Source organism: Procambarus clarkii, chromosome 82 (assembly GCF_040958095.1).
Source record: "Procambarus clarkii isolate CNS0578487 chromosome 82, FALCON_Pclarkii_2.0, whole genome shotgun sequence".
In the NCBI taxonomy this organism is placed as follows: Eukaryota; Metazoa; Arthropoda; class Malacostraca; order Decapoda; family Cambaridae; genus Procambarus; species Procambarus clarkii.
Genome location: NC_091231.1, coordinates 1,405,318 through 1,431,962, shown reverse-complemented (window position 1 = coordinate 1,431,962; position 26,645 = coordinate 1,405,318). Strand labels below are relative to the sequence as shown.

The 26,645-nt window shown below is 40.9% G+C and overlaps 1 protein-coding gene across 18 annotated transcripts in view; it reads left to right on the top strand.

Annotated features, from left to right (window-relative positions):
• LOC123764254 (ATPase family AAA domain-containing protein 2) overlaps positions 1-26,645 on the top strand; it is a 184,430-nt gene that overhangs the window by 125,014 nt on the left and 32,771 nt on the right. For all 18 annotated transcript variants that reach the window (XM_069315765.1, XM_069315763.1, XM_069315762.1 and 15 more), the window contains 7 exons: positions 810-958; positions 3,237-3,485; positions 9,405-9,617; positions 9,744-10,106; positions 14,682-14,867; positions 21,242-21,361; positions 22,877-23,046. In XM_069315765.1, coding sequence (XP_069171866.1) covers positions 810-958; positions 3,237-3,485; positions 9,405-9,617; positions 9,744-10,106; positions 14,682-14,867; positions 21,242-21,361; positions 22,877-23,046 — 1,450 coding nt within the window. The remainder of the gene's footprint in view (positions 1-809; positions 959-3,236; positions 3,486-9,404; positions 9,618-9,743; positions 10,107-14,681; positions 14,868-21,241; positions 21,362-22,876; positions 23,047-26,645) is intronic.

The window sequence follows — 26,645 nt, the reverse complement described above, 5'->3', positions numbered from 1 at the left end:
GGAAGAACTGCAAAGTTTTGTTGAAAAAACTCACCCAGATAAAGCTGTAGCAGGCCGTTGCATTGACCTTTTAAATGATAATGTGATGTCTTACTACAGACAAGTGTTAAAATGTAGGGAAAAACAAGTGTCATTAGACAAATTCTTAGTAAAACAAGCAAGTCCTAGTGGTATGCAGGCAAAATGTGCCAGAGTGTGCATACCAGTGAAGTCCTCACTGCCTGATGTGATAATGGAAGGGGACTCCCCTTCCAAACAGTAACTCCTCTCTTACTCCCACCTCCTCACCATCTTCCATACGCCTACAGCATTCAACAGCAAGGTAAGTAATAACTTGAACATAGTTTAGTAGGTTTATTTAGATGAATTAGGTATAAAAATTTAGTTTGATGTGGGGTTTTTGGGGTAGTCAGGAACGGATTAATTCATTTCCCTTTATTTCTTATGGGGAAATTAGCTTCGGAATGCGAGTTTTCGGAATACGAGGCGTCTCCAGGAACCAATTAAACTCTTAAACTGAGGTATGCCTGTACAATTAATGGCTTCATTTATTTATGAAATTTTGAATAATTTGTCACAGTAATATTTGAACCTAAGTTTCTTTGCTAACTTGAGTTACCAAAAAATTCTAATCTTGAAAATAGCCATTAAGTTTTTTTCCTGTGTAAAAAGGTTGGTTTTAATAATTGCTGTTCTCATTTGTATGTTTCATTTTTGTTAATTTAAAAAAATGTATTGCCATTATTTAATATTTTATAAACTTAAATTAATTGTGTCCATCTCAACTTTGTATTATTTATTCACACCAGGAACTGGGAAAACACTAATGGCTAGGGCACTAGCTAATGAATGCAGTGTTGGTGGTAAAAAGGTTGCATTTTTCATGAGGAAAGGTGCAGATTGTCTTAGCAAGTGGGTGGGAGAATCCGAGAGACAACTCAGACTTCTGTTTGATCAGGTAATGTTTCATTAATACTCTTATACATTAATGAGTACATATTTACTGAATTTAGGCTACAAGAGGTAAACTGTGCTTCTGTTGTTCCATCATTTATTACTCTTAAATTCTGTTTGCTTTCTGGGGTTTTGGCACTAGAGCCCAGTTCATCTGCAGGAGGTTTCTTAGGAACTTTCTGGGGTTTTGGCACTAGAGCCCAGTTCATCTGCAGGAGGTTTCTTAGGAACTTTCTGGGGTTTTGGCACTAGAGCCTAGTTCATCTGCAGGAGGTTTCTTAGGAACTTTCTGGGGTTTTGGCACTAGAGCCTAGTTCATCTGCAGGAGGTTTCTTAGGAACTTTCTGGGGTTTTGGCACTAGAGCCCAGTTCATCTGCAGGAGGTTTCTTAGGAACTTTCTGGGGTTTTGGCACTAGAGCCCAGTTCATCTGCAGGAGGTTTCTTAGGAACTTTCTGGGGTTTTGGCACTAGAGCCCAGTTCATCTGCAGGAGGTTTCTTAGGAACTTTCTGGGGTTTTGGCACTAGGGCCCAGTTCATCTGCAGGAGGTTTCTTATGAATTCCCAATCTTACGAACATCATCATAAGTCCTCCATTTTGTTTCTTGTTCATTCGCTTGTAATTGTTTTTAAATATTATCAGATTTTTTTTTTAATTATGAAATGTTATCCTGTACTTAAAATAGCAGGGGTTAGTGACTTCTGTGTGGTGTCCATAGATCTACTATGAGTGCATGTATTTATGCCATGTGTTTCACCTTTGTGAATGGAATTTAACCTCCCGTTATTGAAGCATTTTCTCAGTGAAGACTCTTTAGATACATAGTGTATCCCTGCTCTTGGTCAGGATACATAACAAATTTCATGGTCAGAACATGTTTGTGTTCATTTAAATATTTTCAGTACAAAAAAAATTTTGTTTCCGAGTTTTAGCATAAAATGTAGCTGTGTTTAGTGTTGGGACGCAGGACCTGGGCACAGTGTGCACATGGTCAGGTCTTGGCGCTTTGGGAAAATGTGTTTTGAGGTGCTTCCTTCATAATCATTTTAAGTTTTTGAGTAGAAATTAACTCCCTAAATATATAAATTTAGTACCAAAATGTTCACTGTTGCTGCCACTAGTTTGACGAAAAATATTGTGTGTGTGTATGTGTGTCGAGTAATAAAATGCCCCTTTCTGGGGACCTCTTGGTGGTTTCCCCAGAGCTTATGCCCTGGTATTCCAGAGTCGATGCTTTCATCAGGTCCATACCATCTCGAGGACAATACTATCATCAGGTCCATACCATCTCGGTGCCAATGCCATCATTAGTCTGGGGGTCTAAACCCAATGACTTTAATGTCAACGGTGGATTCAGGGGATAGAAGGTTCTATTGTTTCCTCTTTGTTTAGTTCATGCTTTTTTCTCTGACAACTCTTCGGGGCCTGTTCCCTTTGCCATTGTGTGAATTAGTTTTGCTTCCGTTTCATTCCCTTCAGCAGGTCTGTCACCCTGCATGGGCAGTGGGCTCCGTGTGAATGTATGAGGCTTGAGTTGTCCGTGTTTAACTGGGGTCTTGTCTGTTTTGAGGTGTGGTATGTGTTTACATATGTGTTATTACTATTAATTAATAGAAACTGTAGGAAAATCTAATCCAGTTACTGTAAACACACAAGTAACTGATCAAATTTATCAAAAAACTTAATCATTCAAGTCACAGACTTAAAAGTAAGAAGGTAACTAATGCAACCTTAATTCCCTCTTAACGCTTACTCTACTGCAATAAGAATTCGTATACTACAAATTCATAAGAGTATGAAATTTCAAAATCATTAACGAATCAATAATAAAAAAGCTAAATGCTAGGAGTTATGCAAGTTTTCTTCTCTTGTTCTTTAATAGTATAATTGGACCTATACTGGGAAATTAAAGATAAATACTTAGAGATGCATGACTTTTGGATAATGAAATAATTAAGTGCTCTAGGGTAACCCAAGGGTAAACAGAGGAGGACAATAAGATAACTGAAAATAAAGAGAATTACAGTTGAGAACAGAATGAGATAATCATTGATTGGGTAAATTTTTACTCTTTTAAAGTATCATGATTTAAAAAAAAAAGTTGGTATGCAAGTGCTTGCTTACATATCATCGAATCTGGTTTTCCAATAGCACGTTTCGAGGGCTGCCCGTACCTGTACTATACTTGTATTATAGCAATTCATGGATATATTTTTGTCTACATTTTAATATTTTTGTTTATATTTTGAGGTACTGTAGTAATATAATGCATATTTTTTCAGGCTTATCAAATGCGTCCCTCTATAATCTTTTTTGATGAAATAGATGGGCTTGCTCCTGTACGTTCTTCTCGGCAAGATCAAATCCATTCCAGTATTGTATCTACACTTTTAGCACTTATGGATGGATTAGATTCTCGTGGCGAAGTTGTTGTCATTGGCGCTACCAATAGAATTGATGCAATTGATCCTGCTCTGCGGAGGCCTGGCCGATTTGACCGGGAATTCAACTTTCCTCTTCCATCCATGAAGGTTGGTAATATAAAATGAAGGTATTGAATAAGTGTCACATTTTAAAGGTTGCTTTAATACTTAACCAACCGATACAAAAAGAACGGAAAGTGACGATGTTTCGGTCCACTGACACGACTTGATAAAGGTCCGGGAGGGACCAAAACATCGTCACTTTTTTTTTTCATGTGTGGGTTGGGCATTAATTTTCAGCCATGTTATTGGAACTTACTGTCTGCAAGTCTGATTTCTCTGTGTAGTGTCTAGTGCCATTTACTGGGAGTGGGGAGATTGATAGTGGTTGGAAAAAATGAAAGACAATTGGTATATTTGGCATGTATTTTACAGAAAGAATGAGGAGTCATGAAGGAAATATAATGCAATTTTTAGACAGGAAGCCATAAAAGAAATGTAGTATGGAGACTGGTGGAAAAGCCAAGGAAAGTACAGTACTGTATTAATAACACTTTCGCGGGATCAGGACTCACCGAGGAGTCCTGTTTCGCTAACCGCTAACGCATGGTGGACATAAAGTTATGTCCTCTTTTAAAATATTTGTATAAAATTCAATTTTTATCCGATTTACTTTGGGTTTGTTTCAAACTGCGCGCCATGAGGCTCTCTTTCTCACCACTAGGCTGCATGGTACAATAAGTTCATGAGAGGTGTGGACCACTTCGATCAAATGGTATTATGTCCCAAACGGGTTGCAGGTGGGTGACTTTAGCCGTTTATACTGGTAATGCTTCCCCCATATCATGTATTGTATGCATATGTCTGTTTAGGGAATTTTATTCCGATCAATGTACAACCAAAAATAACTGTGTGCAACAAGTATAAACTTGACAAACATAACAAAAGTAAAAACATTTCATGTGTGTTTGACGCTCACTGATATGTTCCAGCGTTGTTTTATATTTGGCGCTATTCTATCTTACGCTTTGTTAATCTTTTTTACCTATGGGCTCATAGAACATTCTATTGCGAACACATTGACACAAAAATGAATGACGTACATAGAAAATTAATGTCATGAGAGTGAAATAAGTATAAACTTTCAAAGCGCCGTGCGTCGTCCCGTCACCGATACCGGGTAACAATTTCACCACTTCCCAATCATTATTCTATGCTTATATTCATATCACCGTGTTGGGAATTTCATTGCGAGTCCATTGATACCAAAATTAACGCTGTAGGACAAGTGTGGAGGTGATAACAATCCCAAGAGTAAAAACATTTTGTTGCTGTTGGGCGCTCACGGCGAGTCATCTTCGTAGTTATTTATTTGGTGCTGGTATCCCTATATGTTTCGTGACTTTTTTTACTGATGTTCTTCTAGAGAATTTTATTGCGAACACGTTGGTACCAAAATGAAATACGTAGCTCGAGAACTAAGGTAAGGAAAGTAAAAAGAGTATACACATTTTTGTTTTTACGCTTACGCAGCAAAAACGCCCAGAGCACATACCGCTTTTTTTTTTACCATCCCAGAGGGCGCGAAAGTGTTAATTAATGATGTAAATGGGAGAATATTAACTGATGAGGATATTAGCAGAGGTGTAGAGAGTTCTTTGAAAGCTTTATGGGTGGACTTGAAAGAAATGTGAATATTTTTAATTTTATTGGTAAGGGTGCATGTTAGAATACCAAAAGATTCGTCAATGGAAGACAAGTGTATTAGTGCAGGAGCTTAAATTTGAGAAAGCTACTGGCAGAAAAACTGGAATTTAATTGGTGTGGAAATTTATCAGAAATATGGGGAAGAGGAACTGCAGCAAGTGATGGAAGGGCCAACACTCCTGGCCCTACCTATCTTGTGCCCTTCTGCTTGACATTCTCCTAGTTGTGCTTTTGGAGGTTTGAACTTCAGCTCTTTGATCTCACCTCTTCACCTAAATTTTTAGTTGGATATTTGAAAAGCTGTGTAATATTTTGTACTTTGCAGCGAGGTATTCAGTTTTGAAGTAATCTTGCTTCTATTGAAAGCTTTAATCACAACCTTGTGAGAGTGCAAGGTTTCCTGCCCTAGACCACTCCAAGATGGGGTAGCTATGAAAAATAACTAGGTTTTATTCTCTGGAAGCCCTTCCCGGTGGCTCCCTGAAGGTATCTCGGTGAGGCTGTTCTATGTAATGGGTCATATCAGTGTCAAGAGCTCTGTTTGGCCTATCTGGCTTCTTCAGATATATGCAAAGAGCAAGAGACAGTTTGCCACCCCATTAGGAAAACAGAAAATCAGCAAACATTATAGACAAATGGAGAATTCACAAAAAAAACAAACCCTCAAAACTGTCAAATAACTCTGCAAATTATTCAAATGAAACAAGAGATTCACTCAAAACTAGCTCAAACTTGTTGGGGCCAAGCTGGCACTAGGCAGCTTGGCCCCAGCCCACAGCTTGCTCCCCTAGTCAGCTCTGTCGATGTGTTTTTTTTTTTTTTTTTTTTTTTTTTTTTTTTTAAGATATATACAAGAGTTGTTACATTCTTGTACAGCCACTAGTACGCGTAGCGTTTCGGGCAAGTCCTTAATCCTATGGTCCCTGGAATACGATCCCCTGCCGCGAAGAATCGTTTTTTCATCCAAGTACACATTTTACTGTTGCGTTAAACAGAGGCTACAGTTAAGGAATTGCGCCCAGTAAATCCTCCCCGGCCAGGATACGAACCCATGACATAGCGCTCGCGGAACGCCAGGCGAGTGTCTTACCACTACACCACGGAGACTGCTGGGTGTTATGGTGGTTACTACTACAGTAATTGTAATGCTCTTCTCCATCAGTCATTGCAAACCTCTTTGGTTCAAACTAAGTGCTGGCTGTCCTTTGTCTTCATCCTGCCGGGGCCACTTGGTTGTGTATTGTTCTTTCATTTTAGTATTAGCTTTGTTTACCTGTTTTTCTTGGTTGTTGTGTTGGCTTAGCTCATTTGCCCCACCTTCCCCACTCATTCGGAGGGAGGGGGGAAAGTTGTTCCCTGCCTTCTGGGGTCTGAGCTGTCAGTTCTGTTGCAGATGTAGTGGTTCCCAGTCACCTCTCTTGCATGCGGGCTCCACTGTTCAGCAAAGTGGTTTGGTGTTTGCCTTATGTAGCTTTTCCTTTACACAACTGTGTAGTGTGAGCCTGACTTTGAGGGTGCTTGGAGCAACATGTGCTTAGGGGTTATCTTCCCTGTGTGCTCCTTAGCACTGCCCTTGACTTTTCCAAAGTTCTTTTCTCCGAAGTGTTCAGAAATTTTATAGCTATTTTCTTGCCCTGGATCGGGTGTGACTGGCTGGTAGGACACACTGGTGGTTCACAGGTTTCCCTTCAGAATGCAGTGGTCTGTCTTCACAGCCGTGTAACCCAGGCTGTGTCAGGTTAGTTTTAGGACTGTCATACTGTCTCCAGTACCTGGGTGTCCTGATTGATTCAGGCCCTGGAAATCCCTTGTGGGTACAGTGGTCCTACTGATAGTCCCAGCAAATCTGCTCTTACCTTGTGCAAGTTTGAGGGTTGTTCACTGTCCGTGCCACACGACGAGGCTCACTCGTTCTGCCTCTGCCATGCTTCCTGTTGGGTCGGTGTCATCTTCAACCCTGAGTTCTGTGGGGTTTGCTTTTCCCATTTAACTCTTCTTTCTGACTCAACTGATAAGGTTCGTGTGCATCAGGTGGTGGTTACTTTGAGTTCATTTCACTCACTTACAGCTCTCTTGATTGTGTGCCCAGTTGGATGTCCTAGAGCATCTTGTGTTTATTGACCCAGAAATAGAGGTTATTGGTGATCTCCACCTTGGCTTCGTCTGCACTGATTTTTCTTTTCCCTTCGAGCATGGTTTGCCCCACCTCTGATCATCCCTCGCTGCTTCCAGCCTCGAATGAGGGTTTTTTGGGATCGGGGCAGGGTTTAGCTCAGAATGTAGGTTGGTTGGCTTGGCTCCTGGGGCTGCTCCCTCTAAATAGGGTGTGGTAGCAGTTGAGCTAGCTAGTCCTGCTGAGGCTTTGGGTTTTTCATTTCAGCCATCCCCCAACTCCTCTTTTGAAGCTTCTTCTCTGGGTTCCACTTTCCTATCCTGGGCTTGGATGCTGGATTTGCCACAGGGCCCTTGAGTATTGCTTCCAGGGTTTGAACCTTCAGCCCTGGTGTCTTCAACACTGAACTGCCTATTAGTCACTACAAATGTGATGACACAAGGAGTCCCATAAAGTCTTTCATTTGCATTGAGGAGATTCCCATGACCATGGCTCAGAACTCGATAAAATAAGTTTGAGGAGGGACCACCCCCCAGGGTTCTTACCACCCCATTGCTCTTGTGTTTTGCTGAGTTCCGACAGCTTTGTGAAACATTTGCTATGTGCACATTGATGATGATGCATGCAATTGTAGTCAGGACAAAGCAGTATTACCACAGTATGCTGCTTTGGTGGTAGTCTGTTCCAACATTTGTTGGGTTGATTTTTGGTCTTGGGGATTTTGTTATTCTAACAGGGTTCTGCTGGCCTGGTATTTGGTTCATGTTCCTGGTCCTAGTCAGTCGTGTATTGTTTTGGGCTATCCCAGCCTAGCTTTTCTCCTCTGCCTTAGTACCTGCCACCTTTTCTCCTCTCTGGTAAGTAACATTTTTTTCCTCCATGGTTAGCTTCAGGAAGTCACAGGTTTCCCCAAAATTCAGGAATGAATGTAATGAAATGATTCTTTCTGGCAGAGCCATGGATTCCCGCCCTGTCCTCCAGGGTGGTCAGTGGGTTGTTGATCAGCGTCATAACTAGCCAGGGGTGCTAACTGCTAACTGTCTGGTAGAGCTAGGCTGAATGGTGGCAGCTATTGGTACTAAAGAGTTGGAGCCAGTTTTGGGTGAATGTTATGTTTAAATCGTTTGCGGAGGAGTTTGGTAGTTTTGAGGCTTCGGTTTCTGTGAACCCTCCATTTATCTGTAATGTTTCACAAACCTTCTGGATGCTTTCCCAATTGGGTAGCAAATTGTCACTTACTTTGTGCTTCTCTGTGAGGGGAGGGCCAGGTTTTGGCTCTGATCACTGACTGGTATGCCAAACAAAACTTCAGTGAGTGTTGTGACTCATTAGATAGAGAAATCTCAGTGAGATAGCTTTAGGGAGCCACCTGGACTCTACCTGTAAGAGGTGTGTTACATTACTTTCAGTGCTGGGTGTTACTAATCAGTAATCACTCTCTCTGTAGTTTCATTATTTTAGTATTGCCTTATAATAATAGTATTGCCTTTGATTTTGTAATATTGTATGTACAGTGGTGCCTCAGTTAACGAATTTAATCCATTCCGGCACCGAGCTCGTCTTGCGGAACAAATTTCCCATTTAAAATAAGGGAAATAAAATTAATCCCTTCCACCACCGAAAAACATCAATATGATATTCGATTTGTTTAATTTTTTCAAAGAAAATGGGGCACCCTACCTGACATACACTGAACGAACCTTTTGACACGACATTTCTTCTTGTTTCAGTTTTTTCAATTTTTTTTTAATTAAAAAAAAAATGCTTTGCAGCATTACAGCAGTCACCCATTTACATACCAGCATCATTAGCATCTTTTAAAAGAATCATTGATTTACATTGTCAGAGGTGTCCGAGACTTTGCGAGAACCAGCGGGAACGCTAGGAAGCACCACATGGTTTTCTAGTTAACCGAGCGGAAGCTTGTCAATTAGACACAAATTTTCTGTGAGTGGCTCGCTCGGTACCCGAAGTGCTCGTAGATGGAGCCGCTCGTCACCCGAGGTTCCACTGTATTGAGATTTGTCTGGCATAGGGACCCAAAATAAAATGATTTTTATCGGTTACAGTAAAACAATACTGTACTGTAACCACTTACAGTCCATTGTCCTCCTCAATTGTCTGTGATCAAGCTAATCTAAGCTCATATGTTTCTTCTGTAATTTTAATAGTAGTACATCTTCATTTAAATGGTCTTTCTTCAACAGGCACGTCAGCATATATTAACAATTCACACCAAAAGTTGGATCCCTGTTCCTAGTAAGCGGCTTTTGCACTACTTAGCAGAGCAGACCGTTGGTTATTGTGGTGCTGATCTAAAGTCACTTTGTGCCGAGTCAGCGTTAATTGCACTCAGAAGCAAATATCCACAGATTTACTTATCCAAGCAGAAGCTTCTAATTGATGTATCTTCAATTAATGTAAGTTTTTAAAGGTGTATTTGTTTATTACAACATTTTTGTCTAATAAATCATTAACCAAATGCTCAGTATATTTTTATATTAATAAATATTGCTTGTCCTAATGAAGTGAACTTTTTTCACCAGATAAGATTGTGTCACTTTAAAGTGGCATTGAAAAAGATAGTTGCAGCTGGACAGAGGTCGGCTGCTAGTGTTGGTCGACGCCTCGGCTCTAATGTGCAACCCTTACTGCAGTCATCTCTCAATCGTGCTTTAAGACTACTGTCGGAAAGTTTTCCTCACGGCTTTATTAAATTTTCCACTAGTATAAAGTGCCGTACTACTCATCGGCCCAGACTGCTGCTAGCTGGATTTAGAACTCAAGGCCAGAGCACCCATCTAGCACCAGCACTTATTCATTCCCTTGAAAAGGTTCCAACTCACAAGTTGGATCTAGCCGCTCTGTATTCAGTATCAGCACGAGCACCAGAAGAAGCATGTGCTCAGGTAAATCTTGACCCATTTTAGGTGCATCATAATTATTAAGGGTTTACTAAATTATTTTTTGTTCCTCCTAAATATTTATACTTGGTTCACAAGTGCAGCATGTGAACCATTCTTTGCATGTCGCCTTGAATTTGTCTAAATATATGCATGGTGGTTCAAGGAAGATATGTCATAAGATCTGTATTGGGACATATCCCCCAGAGGGCATATTTTAAAATTTGTAGTAATTATTAGGAAGAGTTACCTTGTGGAGATTCCAGGGGGTCAAGGTCCCCATGGCCAGGTCTGTGACTAGGCCTCCTGGCTGATGTACTAGTCAACCGGATTGATGGATGCAGCTGCTCAAAGCCTGACGTATGAATCACAGCCTGGTTCATCGGGCATCCTTTGGAGTTTATAAAGTTCTCTCTTGAACACTGTGAGAGGTCGGCCAGTTATGCCCCTTATGTGTATTGGAAGCGTGTTGAACAGTCTCGGGACTCTGATGTTGATAGAGCTCTCTCTGAGTGCCTATTGCACCTCTACATTTCAATGGGGGTATTCTGCACATCCTGCCATGCCTACTGGTCTTGTGTGATGTTACTTCTGTGTGCAGGTTTGGGACCAGCCCCTCTAATATTTTCCATGTGTAAATTATTATGTATCTCTCCCGCTTGCGCTCTAGCGAATACAGATTTAGGCTTTTGAGTCGGTCCCAGTAAATTAGATGGTTTATTGATTGGATTTTAGCAGTGAAGGATTTTTGCACTCTCCAGGAGCCAGATTCTCGAAGCAGTTACACAAGTAAGTACTTACGAATGTTTACATCTTTCCTCAATCTTTGACGGCTTTGGCTACATTTGTTAAACAGTTTAAAAGCATGAAAACTTCCCAATCATCTGTTATTGTTATAAACAGCCTCCTGGTGCTTCCCAACTTATTAACTGTTTAATAATTGTAAACATAGCCGCCAATGATTGAGAAAAGATGTAGAGGTTCGTAAGTGCTTGCGTAACTGCTTTGTGAATCTGGCCTCAGGTCAGCAATTTCTCCAGCTTTGAAAGGGACTATCATTGTACAACAGTATTCCACTCTAGAGAGCACTAGCGTCTTTAAAAGTATCATCATTGGTACAACATCTCTTGTTTGAAAGGGTCTTGTTATCCAAACTGTCATTTTTCTTGCAGTTGTGACGGTTACTTTATTGTGGTCTTTAAAGGTAAGGGCTTTTGCCATGATTACACCCAAATCCTTTACATTGCTTTTACATTCTATGGTATGATTTGACTTCATTTTGTATGTGGTTTCCATTTTTATATTTTAATTTTTTCCATAGTGCAAAAGCTGGAATGTATCTTTCATCAAATATATTATTTTCCATTGAAAGATCTGATTTACATCAGTTTGGAGGTTTGCTGGATCCTCTGTTGTCTACTCTCATAAAAATCCTATTGTCATCTGCAAAGGATGATACGGTACTATAGTTTGTGTCCTTACCTATATCCAATATGAGTAGTACTGGAGCACAGTACCCTGGGGACTGAGTTCTTCACGGTTGATGGTCCGGATTTTATTTTGTTGACTATTACACACTGTTGTGGGGGGGGGGGGGGTAGAAATAGCCTAAGCTACTCTATCCCTTTGAGATGTATTTCTTTCATATCTCAATAAACATAATTGAACTTGAATTACACACTGAGTTTGTTAGTTAGGAAAGTGTAGATCCATCTTCCTATTTTTCCGGTGATTCCTTTGAACGCATTTTATGTGCAATAACACCATGGTCACATTTGTTGAAGGCTTTTGTGACATCTGTATATTATGTCGGCATTTTTTCCCCTATTTTCCTTCGTGGCACCTAAGACCGTGTCATGGTGGTCGAGCAGTTGTGATGGGCAAGAGCGCCCTGATCTGAAACCATGTTGACTAGGGTTATGTAGATGCTGTGACTCCATGTGTTTTGTGATCTTACTTTTTATCACTCATTCAAAGATTTTTTGTGATCTGTGATGTTTGTGCTATCAGCCTATAGTTTCTTTTGCCTCTGCTTTATTTCCTGCTTTATGGAGTGGTGCCATTTCTATTGTTTTTAGGATGTCAGGGACAACACCAGTATCTAAGTTCTTCCAAAAAATGTTTAGGGCCTGCAATAGTGGTTTTTACAGTTCTTGATGAATATCGAGTTCCAGGAATCAGGTCCTGGTGCAGAGTTCATAGACATACTATTTATGGCTACTTTAAATTCAAGTGGCGTTAGGGTGACATTTGACATTTAATTTGATGTTGGAATCCCATTCATGAAGAATTCATTTGAGTTATCAAACTTCAGTGTGTTAAGGGCTCACTGAAAATGGAATTGTATTGTTGCCTCAGTAGTTCGCTCATTTCTTTGTTGTCATCTGTGAAAATTCCATTTCTTTTTTGCAGGGGGTCCAATATTAAATGTAGTTTTTGTTCTAGAGTTTGCATAGGAGAAAAAGTATTTTGGATTTCTCTCTTATGTTGATGGCCTTTTGCTCTCTTTCTCTCTCTCTCTCTCAGCTTCTCCTGAATTTTATATGATTCCTGTAGCTTTAGTTTAATCATTTCTACTTTTCTAAGTAGCCTTCTTTGGCATTCTTGTATTTCAAACGTTTATATCTTGGAATTGTTATATACTGTAATAAGTACATTTGCATGTTTTAAAATTGAAAGTTTCTTCAAAACTACAGTGAATGGAAGAGATTTTGAATTACCGCCACTTAAGATTTGGTCCAAATTTGATGTGTGTTTTAATATGTAATTAAGTGCATTCAGTTTTTAAGTGGTATGTTGTCCAGCCAGCCTGGGTATGTGACGTGGGCATGTCACCAGGCTCGAGGGTGGCCAGCCAGCCTGGGTAGAGTGTGACGTGGGCATGTCACCAGGCTCGAGGGTGGCTTGGCCTGTCACCTCGTAGCAGATGAGGAGATTCTGGGTTACTTGTTTCACAGTTGGCATTTTAGTCATTTGCTACTTTCCAAAAAATAGTTTCATGATGGAGTTTGTCTAGTGTCTTCTTTCTATGCATTTATGAGTTTGCCTCAGTATTAAGTTGATACTGACTTACATGTGCTTCATGTCTCATTATAGGATACCAGAAAAGGGCATTTTATTTTATTGAATGATAGTGCTGCTGTTGTTATTATTTTTTTTTTTTTTTTTTTTCATAAAATCTTTGTGTACTTATTTAGGTACCTGCACTAATTTAATTTCAATTGGAATCTTGATTTAACCTTGGCTGTGGTTTAGAGTGAAGGCCATATTGAAATGTAATGTCAGTTGAACAGCTGGGTAGGATATTATAAATGAAAACTTTTTAAGATTTTGACGGTCAAAATAGAGAATTAAATATAATGAAATGTCCTTTTCTGGTGATCCTTAAAGGGTCTCTACAGCTTGTGCAATGAACTCCCAGGCCAATACCATCTCACGAGGCACCTCAGACTTTCTCAGTGACCTACTGGAAACGGGGATTATAATACACACAGAAATCAGAATAGCGTGATGCACCAAATGAACAAATCCACGAGAGCCGTGATGAGGGTTCGAACTTATGCCCGGGATGATCCCAGACGCTACTCGACTAAGGTAGCGTCTGGGATCAACCTGGGCATAAGTTCGAACCCTCATCACAGCCCTTGTGGATTTGTTCAGAGATTATAATGATGTCCCTTAACAGAGACCAAATTTTAGCTTATGGTTCCTGGTAGACTTACAATGGTTAACAAGGGCCTGGCGTGGATTGAATTGGCTGAAGCTTTCCAGGTAACTGGTAACAGCCTGCTTATCTACCTGATGATGATTCTGAAGATCAACATCCCTGCTGCCCAGTTTCTGACCTGATCTGCTTGGTGGTCTGATCAACCAGGCTGCTCAGTGCGGCTGCTCGCAGCCTGATGTACGAGTCACAGCCACCTGAAGTGTTTCATTACATTTGATGCTGGTTGCTTTATCTACTTTATTGCATATTTACCCACACTGTAAATCCTAATTTTAAAATTTTCATACAGTTTTATTACCCTGCACAACTGTTAAACTCTACAATAAAAAATAAGTATTGAAGGTTTCTCGTTTATTCATGAAAGTTTTTTTTACCCCATTCTGTTAATAAATGTGAGGCTGTACAATGTTTATATACTAATATTTATGTCTTATTGTAGTCTTTATTTTTCAGGATTTACTGCAGTTAATTTATATTAATGATGGGATGATAATTTAGCCCAAGTGAATATAGTTCCTAAAATATGATTTTTATGCTGACTTGCAGTTATTTTTAGGCATCAGTAATTTAATGTTCAAATTTTACTTGAATAGATAAGGTTTTATTCTGTAATGTGTGCATTATGCCTTACAAAATATAGTCAACTTTGTAATTAATAAAATTATTTTGTATCCTAATTATCATTAGTTTCATTTAAGAATCAAATATGTTTGAAATTTTGTTTTGCCTAAGACCAGAGAATCTATATTGTTGGTGTCATAATTCACTATCCTTAATTCTGTTCTTGCAACAGGCTTAATTTCATGTCGTAGTCTTATGAATTACTTGGCATTTATAAAATTACTTTCCTACAGATTTTTCACGAAGCACGGCGTAATCTACCAAGTATCATTTATGTTCCACACATAGACCAGTGGTGGGGAATGACTTCAGAAACTTTGCGTGCAACTTTCATGTCTCTCCTGCTTGACCTTGATCCTTCATCGCCATTATTATTGTTAGCTACATCAGATGTTCCATATGATGAGCTTGATGCTGAAGTAAGTACAATATTTTGTAATGGTAGCAGTAAGATGGGGGCAAATAGATTTCTCATAAGGGTTTTCTTCCTATTAGAGGTGCTACACAAGTTGCTGTGGGACTAAGTTCACCCCTCGGGATGAGTTAGCTCCAGAGCAAGTCAATCTGTCAATTTGTTCTAATTTCTTGTGACCTACTCTTAGCCTTTTAAAAATAATTTAATTGACAGATGAGAGCCAAGCCTTAAGAGCCAGAGCTCAACCCCCAGCAAGTACAACTAGACGAGGACACAAGAGACAGATACAGACAGAGAGTGGTACCTTCGTTTACGAATTTAATCCGTTCCCAGAGATGGCTTGTAACCCAACAATTCGTAACCTGAAACAAATTTTCCCATGAGAAATAATGTAAATTGAATTAATCCGTTCCACACTCCCAAAAATATTAACTTCAAAATACACATCATACATAATAAACACATTTTGTATTATAGTACAGTGGTACCTCGCATAACGATTGCCCCAAAAGACGAATATTTTGGGTAACGAACGGCCCGATCGACGTCAAATCGTCCCGTATGACGAACGCTGGTTTGAGTAACGTCAACACCACATGGTGGGGTGCGCTGCTTCTTGCACATTCTTAGACGCCTCCGACGATGCACATAAATTATGTTGTTCTTGTTTAAAGATGCTAATGATGCTGGGATATAAAAGGGTGACTGCTGAGATGTTGCAAAGCATTGACGTTTTTGTAGGAAAAAAGAAATGAAATGTCTGATATACAACAAATGTCAAAAAAGTTCGTTCGGTGTTCGGCAGGTAGGCTGCTCCATTATAACAATCTTTCTTTGTTTCAAATGTGTTCCATTTGTTTTTTATTTGTCATTTGCGTCTCAATAATGGAGAAGCCTACCTTACATACACTGAATAAACCATTATGACATTTTCCTTTCTTCAAATGTGTTCAATATTTATTTTTCATTTGTCTTATAGCAAAAGGTTCGTTCGGTGGTCGGCAGGTAGGCTGCTCCATGTTTCTTACATACAAAAAACGTAAATAATAAAAAAAGGAAGAATTTTGAAAACCAGTACAAATGTCAAAAACGTTCGTTCGGTGGTCTACAGGTCGGCTGCTCCATGTTTGTTAAAAAAAAATAAAAACGAAAAATAAAAGAACTGTTGAAACAATTTGAAAAATGGATAAATGTCATAAAGGTTCGTTCAGTGTTTGTCGGGTAGGCTGCTCCATTATTGAGACGTAAGTGACAAATACAAAACAAATGGAACACATTTGAAACAAAGAAAGATTGTCATAATGGAGCAGCCTACCCAACAAACACTGAACGAACCTTTTGCCATAATGAATATGAAAGACAAGGGCTGCTGGCTGGGTTAGTACTGCGTGAGCAACCATTTGTGGCACACGTGCCTCTGGCTCTCAAACACCTGTCCCACACGGTGTTGAAAGACTGCGCTCAGTCGGTGCAATTCAGACCCTTTTGTTTGAAGAACATAAGGGTCATAACATTGGTGAAGCTAGGCGCAATAAGGGCTTAACACAACGGTCGGATGCCAGTGATACAGCACCTATGAGGATGATACAGCAAGCGTATCCAGGTGTAGCTCTGAGCCCCACCCTTGCCATCTCTAATGTATATAGATGATACATAGATGAATTGTTTTCTGCGTTCAGTGATGATGCATCTGATACAAGTAGCATAGATTAACAGTGTTAGCGGCTTCCATGGTGGTGGTGTTCATTGATATTTTCAAGAATACCTGAATCTTTTCCTGACTGATGGGCACTCTTTGAGGCTAGCTGAATCTCTTCCTGACTGATGGACACTCTTTGAGGCTAGCTGAATCTCTTCTTGTGTGGGACCTTACAAAGCGATCTTTTCAAGACTACCTTACAAATTGAGCTTTTCCTATAATCGTTTCAATACTACTTTATGCTTTACAAGCTTGGCTACATACCACCTACAAGTACTAAAGCCAAGGGTGCACGCGAGTGCATTATTTGCAAGCACACAGAACGATGAAACAGGAAACAAAAATCTATCTGTAGCTGGTGCAAGGAGAGCAATGTCGCGCTGTGTACCATGGACTACTTCGTTGACTATTATGCACCTCCAAAGTACTGAGTGTGTAATACAGTGTGTTACTGTGTAAATAGTATGTGAAACTGTACATATTGTAATATTAGTGAATTTTTACCACGTAATATTGTGACAATAAACATTTATTGTGGACACATTACTGACACATGTATCACAGTTTCATGGAAAATTATGAACATTCTACTGTATACATATTGTAAAGGTCACAAATATGCATCATATACGATAAAAGAAACAAATAAAACCGCATTGGAAATGCATAGAAAAAATATTTGAAAATATATTTGTGGCAATACGCGATGCTTGAATGGCCTGCGCGACCGTGTCTGGGAGCTTCACACACCGGCGACCAGCCCCTGATGACGTCATAGCACACCTTGTCCACGCCCTCACAGCCAAAGTAAGTGGAATTTGGTAATTATTTTTACATAGACATGTTCAGGGACGGTAATTTATCATTTTACAAAGATAAATTATATTTTGGGGAACATTTGATGTCATGCACACTGGGGAAATTTCACAATAAACACAGTGCATCACACTGGTTAAATGGGGACACTCGTTTTGTATGACGTCCGTTTCACATGACGAACATGGAACGGATTAAATTCGTTATGCGAGGTACCACTGTATTTACAAGTTTTAGCTAATATTTATTGATGACTCTTGTTGGCATATGGAAGACGGTGAGGAGTAGAGGTTGGGAGGGAAGGAGAAGAGGTGTTAGTGTTTGGAAGGGGAGTCCCCCTTCTATTATTTTATCAGGCAGTGATGACTTCTCTGGGGTACACAAGATGAAGCTGGAAAAAGTCCAAAGGTATGCCACTAGACTAGTCCCAGAACTAAGAGGCTTGAGTTACGAGGAAAGGCTGCGTGAAATGCACCTTACGACCCTGGAGGACAGAAGAGTAAGGGGAGACATGATCACAACCTACAAAATCCTCAGGGGGATCGACCGGGTAAACAAGGTTAAACTATTCAACACTGGTGGTACGCGAACAAGGGGACTCAGGTGGACACTGAGTACTCACATGAGCCACAGGGACGTTAGAAGGAACTTTTTCAGTGTCAGAGTAGTTAATGGATGGAATGCATTAGGCAGTGATGTGGTGGAGGCTTGAGTCCATACAGTTTCAAATGTAGATATGATAGAGCCCAGTAGGCTCAGGAACCTGTACACCAGTTGATTGACAGTTGAGAGGCGGGACCAGAGAGCCAAAGCTCAACCCCCGCAAGCACAAATAGGTGAGTACACTCACTCACTCACTCACTCACTCACTCACTCACTCACTCACACTCACTCACTCACTCACTCACTCACACTCACTCACTCACTCACTCACTCACTCACACTCACTCACTCACTCACTCACTCACTCACTCACTCACTCACTCACTCACTCACTCACTCACTCACTCACTCTCACTCACTCACTCACTCACTCACTCACTCACTCACTCACTCACTCACTCACTCACTCACTCACTCACTCACTCACTCACTCACTCACTCACGCACGCGCACACACACACTCTCTCTATCTCATTTTTTGCCTGCATACCACTAGGACTTGGTTGTGGCTCATTGCTTGTTTGTCTCTCTAAGAACCTTTTCATAGAGCATTGTGTTTGTTCTATGGTCATCTTCACTCTCACTCACACACTCATACTCTCTCACTCTCACACTCTCACTCTCACACTCTCACTCACTTGCTCACTCATTCACTCACTCATTCTCTCTCTCATTCATTCATTCACACTCACACGCACACACACACTATCTCTCTCTATCTCATTTTTTGTGTTTTCATAGGTTGAACCTTCCCACTAACTTTGTTAGGACCCAAGGCATGGTATATAATAATTACTTTTATGTTTAGAAACCAAAAATGTTGAAAAACAATTAAATTCTTTACGACGAATTCAAGCGCGATCGTCACTACGTGGGAGGCACTGTTAAACTGAGGTGCGGTCTCTCGATCCACCAGGAACCACGCGCTCAGTCGACCCATATGTGTATCAACAAACGCTCAACTCAAGGCAAAGCTCGTATACTGAATCAAATTTTAGGAAGTAATTGAGCTCGTAACCCGAAAAATTTGTAAATAGGGTCATTCGCAAGCCGAGGTTCCACTGTACAGTACAACCTCGATTAAACGTACCCCGATTCAACGAATCTCCGGCTAGTTCGCACACTTTTCAGGCCGGATTTACTCACCCGGTTTGATGAACCATGGTTCGCCTAAGCGGGGAATGTTCGGATTTGCTTACGATGTCGAGAAAGAGTTCACAGACTGGTGGAAAACTTCCCATTCTATCACAGATTACCATTAATAATTCGCTACCATTAATACCATTAATAATTGGTGTTTTAATAACTCTTTATTATCCTAACTAAACTAAACTAAATTAAACCAAAAATATACTGTAATATGAAAGATATCTGCCATTTGAGAAATTATTTATGTTATTGGCGGCACAACTCTAGCGCTAGTGGACGGGTCTAATCCGTGTGCACACAACACCATGCGTGTTTTATTCGATTTCGTCGCCACAGTTCAGTGACCCAAGGCTTTGAAATAATAAAATAAATAAATCGGTTCTAAAATTAGTATTTTTTATAGCTCTTATTATCGTAATAATGTTGCTTAACTAAATATATAACCCAAAAATATATAATTTGATGTAAATCGAATATTTGAGAAATTTATCTTACTGGATCTGGCTTAAACACCAGCCTACTGTGTAGACCTAGTCTGCATTCATACAGTATGCACCCAGTGCCCTTAGCTTTGTTTGCAATTGACGTACAGTATTTATCCGCCGGTGGAAGAATAATCGTGGAATTTACCATTTTTTACTACAGCTGTATTGTTATACAACAAAATGTCTCAGGGGCTTACTAATAGTGCCTTATTAATGCCAAAAAAAAAGTAATATTTTGCAAGAACTAATAGCAGAAAATCAACCAGCATGAGCACAGCCGTACCCAGCACATGAACAGCCATACCCAACACTAGAACAGCCATACCCAACACAAGAACAGCCGTACCCAGCACGAGCACAGCTGTACCCAGCACTGGTACAACAGCAGCCAGCACCAGCTCAGAAGCAGTTGAAGCCACAGCAGCAGCGAGCACCAGCAAAGCTGATGCAAACTTCTAAAAACATCGTGTGCAGCGTGAACAGTTAGAACGAGTGTTAAATTTAAGTGTGTACATAGCGTTAAAATTAAAGTTGCAGTAATTTTAGTGTACAATAGTTTTCATAAACTGTATTGTAGTACTCAACATACAGCAGAACTACTTAATCAACACAGTGTTAACGGTATAATACACTACAATTATGTATTTACTGTACAGCATTCACAACTATGAGACTTCAAGATGGGCATAACTCCAACAGTAAGGTAAATAACAAATGTAACACAGTATTTTTTAGTAGGGGTAATAATAATAATATAGGTACAGTATATAATATGATGATGCATTTTTATTGTGTACAAGACAAAAAGACACCGACGCAAACGCCTCCTGAAGGTCACCTCTTGCAATGCATCCAATGCTCCCAACGCACCGGGGTTGGTCCCATATAGTGCGTTGTTGAGGTTGTACTGTATAATGATGATTTTTTTTTTTGAGATATATACAAGAGTTGTTACATTCTTGTACAGATACTAGTACGCGTAGTGTTTCGGGCAGGTCCCTGGAATACGATGTGAAGAATCGTTTTTACAATCAAGTACACATTTTACTGTTGCGTTAAACAGAGGCTACAGTTAAGGATTTGCGCCCAGTAAATCCTCCCCGGCCAGGATACGAACCCATGACAAAGCGCTCACGGAACGCCAGGCGAGTGTCTTACCACTACACCACAGAAACTGGCTAATTAACCACCACGGGTTAATCTCCATGTGTTAATCTCTCCTGCTCTTAAGTAATCAGATTCTAATCCTGGTTTGCTGGAAGAAATAAAAGTTTGGTTTTGTGTTTTTTCATCACAAAAACATTTGTATCACAGACACGGTTCAGGGATGAATGATGTGTGTTGTTATGGACTAAAGCTCTTGAGTTTTCCAGGGAACCTAGTTCCAGAATTTGGTAATTTGTGTAAAATTATGTTGGGCCAAGTTTTAGTAAGTTTCTCAGAGGGCTGAAATATTATTGCATGCAGAAAATAGGCTGTGAGTACTTATTTCATGACATGCTGTGTAGTTGTATTATTGTGTTGCCAAGAATGTTCTTTAATTTGTGTTTTTTTTTCACATATCAGGTTCAGATGCTTTTTAGTGTGTATCGCGAGGAAATGATGACTATGGTCAATCCACTAGAAGATGAGAGGAGGCAGTTCTTTAAACCCTTGTTCTTCACAGATATGCTTCAAAAAACTAAGGTAATTTAATTCTGCAAAGCATTGAATTTTGTTCCATACATTACATGTACATTGAACTGTTTGGTTCCAGCAACATTTTTCCACCGTCTCTTCCAAGGGTCAAAAGTCGGCTAAAAGGTTAAATTTTTAATACTTTTTTCCCTTGCATTCCAATAAGAAAAATAAAATGGTATTAAAAAGAGTATAGAATAAAAATGTATATAAATGAATCGTTTCATAATAGCAAGATGATTCAAGTAACAAACCAGGCTATTTGTGGCCACACAGTGGTTTACACAGTAGAATAACAGATTAATGGTAACTGTTGTGGGTTGCTTCATGAGGAAAGGTTGGCAGTTGGTCAGGGGGGGGGGGGGACTACATTAAACCTAACAGGCTTCCTATTCTTGACTGCTAAGTCATATCTATAGGATGACCATAAAGCATCAAGTTGGGCTTGTTCTTTTGATATACTTGGGCTTGGGTTTTTTTTATATTTTGAATGTTAAGTGTTCATGAGCCATTGCTCCCTGTGCCTGTCTGAAAAGGGGCCAGGTTCTGGCGCTGGTACCTGGTAGGCAACAAGAACTCCATGACAGATGACCCCAAATAGGATAGCACTACTGTATATCAAAGGAATAGCTTCCGGGAGCCTCCGGGAAACCTCCAGGGCTCGCCCAGAAACTGGCGTTTCATTACAGTGAACGCTGGTTTTTTGGGGTTCGCTCCCATGGTTAGTTGCCTTAGCTCAGAGTTGGGATTTTGTGTCCTTTGCTTATCTTGCTTCTCACTGCTGTTGGTCGGGTCCTGTTTGTAGGGTGTTCGTCTCATGTTTGTGAGTTCCAGCTCTACTTTCCCTACTCTCAGTTGCTCTTTGTCGAAAGGGATCACGTTCATCCCTTCTTCTGAGGCAGCACTTTGTAAGTGGCTCTTTTAGTTTTTGGGGTTGGCTCTTCAGGCAGTTTACCTTATGAGACTGTGTTCAATGTTTTTGGGGATGGTCTCTCTCACTTCTTTCCCACTGACATGCGGTGTAGGTGGTTGACGACACGTATTTCAGTTGGTTTTCGTGAGACGTTTGGCTTCCCTCAGTTGGACCTCTTTGTGTTGGCATGAGACCCATGACTTCCTGGATGGCCCAGTTGCTAAGATTGTTCGAAGGTCTAGGATTGTTCTAAAAGTTCTTGGAACTCTTTTTTCTTGTGCATTGTAGCAAGCAGAGGTAAATGGAGGTATGCTCTCTTCTGTGCTCCCTGCCCTAGTGTGTAGTAAATCAGCATGGTGTGATGAATGTTTGTTATAATGAGGGTTCAGAGCAAATAATGCATATGGATGCTATAGAGTTTCTGTTCATAAAACAGAGTTTCAATGCTCTGTTGTGTTTGGAATGAAAAAATGAATGACATGTGCAATAGTAGCAATTGTCAATGGTATTGATATAATCTTTTGTTTTTAAATTCTGTACATTACTATGATAGGAAAAAATTGATTGCTTTTTTCCTTATTTTTATTTATTTATTTATTTATTTTTTGTAGGTTCGCCCAAATAAACGACAACTGGAGGATCTACCACTGGCTCCAGAACCTGAACACCGGCAGTTAAATTCCAAGGAAGTTAAAAAGCTGGAAGAGATTGAGGAAGCTACACTCAGGGAATTGCGCATTTTCCTTCGTGAAATTTGTGCCAAGTTAGCTAAAAATCGAACGTAAGTTGAATGTAATAACTTACTCCTCCTTACTACTATTCTTCTTCTTTGTGAGTCAGACAGGTGCTTGCATATCTTTATCACTGTATTATCCCTCAGTTCCTGTTAATAGGAGCTGTTCTTATCATCACAGTTTATTTATATATATATATATATATATATATATATATATATATATATATATATATATATATATATATATATATATATATATATATATATATATATATAAATAAAGTTTGTGAGGGTACCACCTCTGGTGCCAATGTGGGGACCCATAGCCTCGGAGAAGAAAATAAAAAGTATTCAGAGGAGACCTTGTGGTTTCTCACTGAACACTAATATTATCTTCTCCTACCACCCCCATTCTTTTGTATGTACACATATATATTTACTTTATTTGAACTTTGTTACAAAAAAGGAGTTACATATGGGTTACAAAGATGGTTTTCATAGGTTGTCGAGTTCCTCCAGCTCCTCAGATGGCGGGCAGGAACCCTGGATGCAGTGCGCATTTCCCCTCTGTATCGCCACACTGAGGCGCTGGAAAAGAAAGCTTGCAGCTCTCGGGTCCCTTGTTGTTTCAATGAGCCTAGAACGCAGTTCCTGCAAAAAACTGGTAGCACTTTTACCCATATATATATATATATATATATATATATATATATATATAACTGAAAACTCACACCCCAGAAGTGACTCGAACCCATACTCCCACAACTGGTATGTACAGGGACGCCTTAATCCGCTTGACCATCACGACCGGACATAAGGAAGTGATAGCCGAGGCTATATGAACCACTTCCCCGCCGGCACTCGGATGGTAATCTTGGGCATAGCATTTTATCAAATCACCTCATTCTTTGGGGCACACGTGAGGAACACAAATGCAAACAAGCCTGAATGGTCCCCAGGACTATATACAACTGAAAACTCACACCCCAGAAGTGACTCGAACCCATACTCCCACAACTGGTATGTACAGGGACGCCTTAATCCGCTTGACCATCACGACCGGACATAAGGAAGTGATAGCCGAGGCTATATGAACCACTTCCCCGCCGGCACTCGGATGGTAATCTTGGGCATAGCATTTTATCAAATCACCTCATTCTTTGGGGCACACGTGAGGAACACAAATGCAAACAAGCCTGAATGGTCCCCAGGACTATATACAACTGAAAACTCACACCCCAGAAGTGACTCGAACCCATACTCCCACAACTGGTATGTACAGGGACGCCTTAATCCGCTTGACCATCACGACCGGACATAAGGAAGTGATAGCCGAGGCTATATGAACCACTTCCCCGCCGGCACTCGGATGGTAATCTTGGGCATAGCATTTTATCAAATCACCTCATTCTTTGGGGCACACGTGAGGAACACAAATGCAAACAAGCCTGAATGGTCCCCAGGACTATATACAACTGAAAACTCACACCCCAGAAGTGACTCGAACCCATACTCCCACAACTGGTATGTACAGGGACGCCTTAATCCGCTTGACCATCACGACCGGACATAAGGAAGTGATAGCCGAGGCTATATGAACCACTTCCCCGCCGGCACTCGGATGGTAATCTTGGGCATAGCATTTTATCAAATCACCTCATTCTTTGGGGCACACGTGAGGAACACAAATGCAAACAAGCCTGAATGGTCCCCAGGACTATATACAACTGAAAACTCACACCCCAGAAGTGACTCGAACCCATACTCCCACAACTGGTATGTACAGGGACGCCTTAATCCGCTTGACCATCACGACCGGACATAAGGAAGTGATAGCCGAGGCTATATGAACCACTTCCCCGCCGGCACTCGGATGGTAATCTTGGGCATAGCATTTTATCAAATCACCTCATTCTTTGGGGCACACGTGAGGAACACAAATGCAAACAAGCCTGAATGGTCCCCAGGACTATATACAACTGAAAACTCACACCCCAGAAGTGACTCGAACCCATACTCCCACAACTGGTATGTACAGGGACGCCTTAATCCGCTTGACCATCACGACCGGACATAAGGAAGTGATAGCCGATAGCCTCGGCTATCACTTCCTTATGTCCGGTCGTGATGGTCAAGCGGATTAAGGCGTCCCTGTACATACCAGTTGTGGGAGTATGGGTTCGAGTCACTTCTGGGGTGTGAGTTTTCAGTTGTATATAGTCCTGGGGACCATTCAGGCTTGTTTGCATTTGTGTTCCTCACGTGTGCCCCAAAGAATGAGGTGATTTGATAAAATGCTATGCCCAAGATTACCATCCGAGTGCCGGCGGGGAAGTGGTTCATATAGCCTCGGCTATCACTTCCTTATGTCCGGTCGTGATGGTCAAGCGGATTAAGGCGTCCCTGTACATACCAGTTGTGGGAGTATGGGTTCGAGTCACTTCTGGGGTGTGAGTTTTCAGTTGTATATAGTCCTGGGGACCATTCAGGCTTGTTTGCATTTGTGTTCCTCACGTGTGCCCCAAAGAATGAGGTGATTTGATAAAATGCTATGCCCAAGATTACCATCCGAGTGCCGGCGGGGAAGTGGTTCATATAGCCTCGGCTATCACTTCCTTATGTCCGGTCGTGATGGTCAAGCGGATTAAGGCGTCCCTGTACATACCAGTTGTGGGAGTATGGGTTCGAGTCACTTCTGGGGTGTGAGTTTTCAGTTGTATATAGTCCTGGGGACCATTCAGGCTTGTTTGCATTTGTGTTCCTCACGTGTGCCCCAAAGAATGAGGTGATTTGATAAAATGCTATGCCCAAGATTACCATCCGAGTGCCGGCGGGGAAGTGGTTCATATAGCCTCGGCTATCACTTCCTTATGTCCGGTCGTGATGGTCAAGCGGATTAAGGCGTCCCTGTACATACCAGTTGTGGGAGTATGGGTTCGAGTCACTTCTGGGGTGTGAGTTTTCAGTTGTATATAGTCCTGGGGACCATTCAGGCTTGTTTGCATTTGTGTTCCTCACGTGTGCCCCAAAGAATGAGGTGATTTGATAAAATGCTATGCCCAAGATTACCATCCGAGTGCCGGCGGGGAAGTGGTTCATATAGCCTCGGCTATCACTTCCTTATGTCCGGTCGTGATGGTCAAGCGGATTAAGGCGTCCCTGTACATACCAGTTGTGGGAGTATGGGTTCGAGTCACTTCTGGGGTGTGAGTTTTCAGTTGTATATAGTCCTGGGGACCATTCAGGCTTGTTTGCATTTGTGTTCCTCACGTGTGCCCCAAAGAATGAGGTGATTTGATAAAATGCTATGCCCAAGATTACCATCCGAGTGCCGGCGGGGAAGTGGTTCATATAGCCTCGGCTATCACTTCCTTATGTCCGGTCGTGATGGTCAAGCGGATTAAGGCGTCCCTGTACATACCAGTTGTGGGAGTATGGGTTCGAGTCACTTCTGGGGTGTGAGTTTTCAGTTGTATATAGTCCTGGGGACCATTCAGGCTTGTTTGCATTTGTGTTCCTCACGTGTGCCCCAAAGAATGAGGTGATTTGATAAAATGCTATGCCCAAGATTACCATCCGAGTGCCGGCGGGGAAGTGGTTCATATAGCCTCGGCTATCACTTCCTTATGTCCGGTCGTGATGGT